The sequence below is a fragment of the Dipteris shenzhenensis genome, chromosome 23, assembly GCF_047967505.1.
Source record: "Dipteris shenzhenensis isolate YYH24624 ecotype China chromosome 23, Dip_SZ_1.0, whole genome shotgun sequence".
Classification (NCBI taxonomy): Eukaryota; Viridiplantae; Streptophyta; class Polypodiopsida; order Gleicheniales; family Dipteridaceae; genus Dipteris; species Dipteris shenzhenensis.
The window spans coordinates 37,137,370-37,141,554 of NC_141618.1; the positions used below are offsets into that span (position 1 = coordinate 37,137,370).

Consider the following 4,185-nt stretch of genomic DNA (forward strand, 5'->3'; position numbering starts at 1 on the left):
GAGATTCCAGGAATATGGGCTTTTGTCAATAATTTTGACAAGAACAACATGCTCGTAACTTGACTGGACGAAGCTGATTCCATTCTTGCAATAGAGAGTCCAGACTCACAACTCACGAGCCTTTTTGTCAAATCATAGCAGCAGGAGTCGCAAGCTGTGACGAGAGATGACGACGGCCGCGTTTGACTGAGCTACGGGAGGCAAAAGGTCGCTGGCGCGATGCATCAGGCCCAGCAGCGGTTGGTTGTGAATCGCGCACTCCGGAGGGTGTATCATGTACGTGTGTACGTATGACAAGCAGGAGCTGGCGACTCATCTGGAATCTCGATCATCGACTGTGTGGAAAGCCAAACCAAGGAGAAAGAGTTGATTAAGTGCTGCACGCCAGCACACGCAACTCCCCCTTTCACAGCAACACGAAAGCTCGGTTTGCCTTCACTCTAGATCTCTGTGTCTCTCCTACTCTCTCTCTCATATCGTCTGTGTCGCTCTTCCCTATAAGCTCTTACCGAGCATTCGCAATCCTCCCACCAGGAGCTGGCGACTGTGATCTTGGTCTCGATCATCTGCAAAGCAGGAGAGACTCTGTGAGGACCGCACCTCTCTCGGTGGAGAAGAAGGAAACAAAGAAGAATTAGAACACGAGGGAGGTGGAGGAGAAAGAGTTGAACTGCACGCCGGCACAAGAAACTACGGAACTCCTCCTTTCACTGCAACACGAAAGGTGGCTTTCCAATCCCTATAAGCTCTTACGCAGCTTTGGGAATCCTCCCATTCTACTTCCCCTATGGATCCTTCCAATTCTGTCGACTTAGAGAAACTGTCTCTCCATCACCGGTCTCCCTCCCCCTCTCCCCTCCCCCACAATGGCCTTTCCCACCATCCCCCTGATCTCCTCGTCGACGACGCTGGAGCTTTATTCGTTCTCGAATCGAAAGGTATCTTTTCCCTGCCCCCTGCTTCAACTCGTCGCACAACCAGCTGTGCATTTCGAATAGGATTCGGGTTCAGCTAATTCGCTCACCCTGAAATTAAATGTGACCCAGATCCTCCTTGATGTTGTCCATGGCGCAGGAAATTGGCTTCATGCCGGATATCACCTCACTACCTCCATCGCAGCTCCTGCTCTCCTCAGTCTGCCGTTCGCGTTAGCAGGCTTGGGATGGGCTCCTGGTGTGATATCCTTGTTGTTGGGTGCGGGGATCACGTTTTACGCTTATTGCCTCCTCTCCAGGGTCCTCGAACACATGGCAAAGTCGGGTCGCCGTCATATCCGATTCAGAGAGCTGGCTGCTGACATTCTTGGTAAGCTCTCATTAACGCCTTGGAACGTTCAACAATGGTTTGATACAAAGTGTTCAGCCTTGATGCATCCTGAGACAAATGCCCAAGGAATTTCTAGAAATTTTTGATGGAGAATTACAACTGAACTGGCAAACCCAGATAACTTTTGCGTCTCGAATCAGTTCAGCACTGCCAGAATTTCGGTACCTCATGAATAGCTTCAGTAAGGAATTGGATCTAGACTCCAGATGCCTATTACACCACGAGTCTACTAGACCCGAATACATGGATATCTATTTGTATCGATGCAAAATTAGAGTCCTCTGGGTACTCAATCCAAAAGAACTGAAGGGGGGGCATGGGCTCGATATTGACACACCTGGGTGCGGCATGCTTTAAGAGTGTAGGTTTTCAAATTCCTGAGAGTTGATCCCGCTTTTCGGAGGATGATCATTGCTACATATATTGAATTGATTCAACCGCAAAGCGCACAGTAGTGAAGGGAAGCAACAAATGTAGACATCTGAAATGGTGCAGAGCACGGGGTAACTAGATTTTAACTGGGAGTCCCCGTTATTGGGCCTGATTCTACTTTTAATTGACTGAGAAATCCCGAGCCGCAGAGTCAGGGGAACATCTATTCTACTAAAGGTGAACTTTGATACTCCAAATATTATTTATGGACAGTTGCCATATACTGCAGGACCAAGATGGAGCCTCTACGCGGTTGCACCTGTGCAGTTTGCCGTATGCCTAGGGTCAGTGATTGGATGCACCATTCTTGGAGGGCAGAGCATGAAGGTGGCTTTTTAACACCCTGAGCTTTTCGTAGAGTTAATCGTATTGACGTTTCTAGTCTTTGATAAAAGTTGAACTTTGTTTGACAATGGAATTTCTCAAATGCAGTTTATCTATTTGATCTACCACCCCAACGGACCCATGAAGCTGTATGAATTTATCATCATCTTCGGGATAGTTATGCTGATCCTATCTCAACTCCCGTCATTTCACTCCTTGAGATTCATCAACCTTGTGTCTCTTTTAATGTGCTTAGGATACAGCATATGTGTGGTGGGCAGCTCAATCTATGCAGGTTGGGAAATATGCAACGGCCATATTGTTGGGTATAAGACCCTGAGATTATATTCTTTTGTGATCTTGAGTTTGCTTAGTTACAAATGCTGGGTCCTGGCAGGTTATAATTCAAAGGTGAAAGCTGACAGAAGTTACAGTGTTACGGGAGGGAGCATCAGCAAGATGTTTGGAGTTTTTAATTCCCTTACTGTTATTGCTACCACCTACGGAAATGGCATTATTCCTGAGATACAGGTAATGGAAGGCCCCTTCGTCCCTTTGTACCCCTTTTTCATCTCACCGTTCACAACCACACGATTCCAGGTCGATTTCGAATTGCCTTCCCATGTTTTCGATTTGATTAATTTCAAATTTGCCTCGGTTTGTGTCCAATAGCATTTTCCCTTGCTAACTTCATCTACATGTACACATTTCTAGGCAACATTGGCACCTCCTGTAGCAGGCAAGATGTTTAAAGGGTTGTGCGTATGCTACTCTATAGTGCTTTCGACTTTCATCCCAGTTGCGGTCTCAGGGTACTGGGCATTCGGTAATCAAGCTTCTGGGAATATTTTTACCAATTTCGCCCCTACAGGAGAAGCAGCACTTGTACCAAACTGGTTGCTATTCACAGCCAATTTGTTTGTGCTAATCCAACTATTTGCGGTAGCATTGGTGAGTTGTTAAATTGCCCGAATTCAGTTTTTTGCAACTTCACTAAACCTTATAGCAAGAAATATATTGCCAAATTACCCCATCTAATACTTTTACTGTACTGCTATGATTTTCATAAAGATTGAAGATCGGTTGGAATTGGTTGGATGCAGGTTTATTCTCAGCTTACTTTCGAGGTTTTGGAAGGAAAATCATCAGACGTGACAAGCGGAATGTTTTCTATGCGAAACTTGATACCGAGAATTTTCTTGCGCGGATTCTATGTATCCCTTGCCACTCTAATTTCGGCAATGATACCCTTCTTCGCGGATATTAATGCCTTCATCGGTGCTTTTGGATTCACCCCTCTAGATTTCGTGTTCCCCATGATTTTCTACAATATAGTCTTGAAACCTTCCCGTAGGTCGCTCATATACTGGGTCAATACGCTCATAGCCGTCGTTTATTCGCTTGTGGGCTTGCTCGGTTGCGTTTCAGCTGTGCGACAAATCGTCCTCGATGCAAAAAGCTACAAGCTCTTTGCAAATGTATAATGTGGCTCGAATCATTAGATTTTTTTAAAGAAAAGGGATTATTTTTATTTAGAGGAAAATATAAGGGTACTCCGTATGATATATAAGGCCTTATGCTTCAATGCACTATAGATAACTAAATAAAACAAAAAAGAAGACAATCTCAATACGTCCCCAAATATGTCACCCTAGCGAACTTTTATTCAAGAACATTTAGCCCAGCATGTCTGATGATTTTTCTTCCAAGATCTCGAAAGTACGCTGAGAATAAACCCACATCCAGCCAATTTCAACAAATCTGCGATCTTTATGACAATCTTAGTAGTAGGATAGTAAAAGTATTAGACGGAGTAATTTGGCAATGTATTTATTACTATAAGGTTAAGTCAAGCAGCAAAAAAATGGACTTAGGCAATTCTGCAAGTAGCCAATGCAACATAAAATGAATTGGCTCAAAAAAATTGGCTATTAATACAACCAATTTGGGACAAGTGCACCTTCTTTTGTTGAGGCAAAATTGGTAAAAATATTCCCAGAAGCTTGATTGGGTACATGCATGATAATGTGGATAAAAAACCTATGTCCGAGACAGTGGTAGGGCATGCGGTTATGGGAAATGAAGGAGCATTTTGAATCGAAA

General features: G+C 44.3%; 1 protein-coding gene across 2 annotated transcripts; it reads left to right on the top strand.

Annotated features, from left to right (window-relative positions):
• The first annotated feature begins 363 nt into the window (after window positions 1–363).
• Window positions 364–3,910, top strand: LOC147887330 (GABA transporter 1-like). Of its 2 annotated transcripts, XM_087394537.1 has the most exons (7): window positions 366–938; window positions 1,075–1,305; window positions 1,988–2,085; window positions 2,191–2,377; window positions 2,480–2,613; window positions 2,797–3,033; window positions 3,186–3,908. In XM_087394537.1, exons 1-7 carry the CDS (start codon window positions 788–790, stop codon window positions 3,564–3,566), a joined length of 1,419 nt encoding a protein of 472 aa, XP_087250663.1. In that variant the 5' UTR covers window positions 366–787; the 3' UTR covers window positions 3,567–3,908. The 2 variants fall into 2 exon arrangements, with proteins under 2 accessions (XP_087250662.1, XP_087250663.1); XM_087394536.1 differs by having other exon boundaries at window positions 364–938; window positions 2,191–2,613; window positions 3,186–3,910.
• Window positions 3,911–4,185: the final 275 nt, after the last annotated feature.

Coding starts and splice junctions, on each gene's coding strand:
- LOC147887330 (XM_087394536.1), top strand. CDS start 788: ATGGATCCTTCCAATTCTGTCGACTTAGAGAAACTGTCTCTCCATCAC. Junction 1,306..1,987: donor GCTGGCTGCTGACATTCTTG/GTAAGCTCTCAT, acceptor CATATACTGCAG/GACCAAGATGGAGCCTCTAC. Junction 3,034..3,185: donor AACTATTTGCGGTAGCATTG/GTGAGTTGTTAA, acceptor GGTTGGATGCAG/GTTTATTCTCAGCTTACTTT.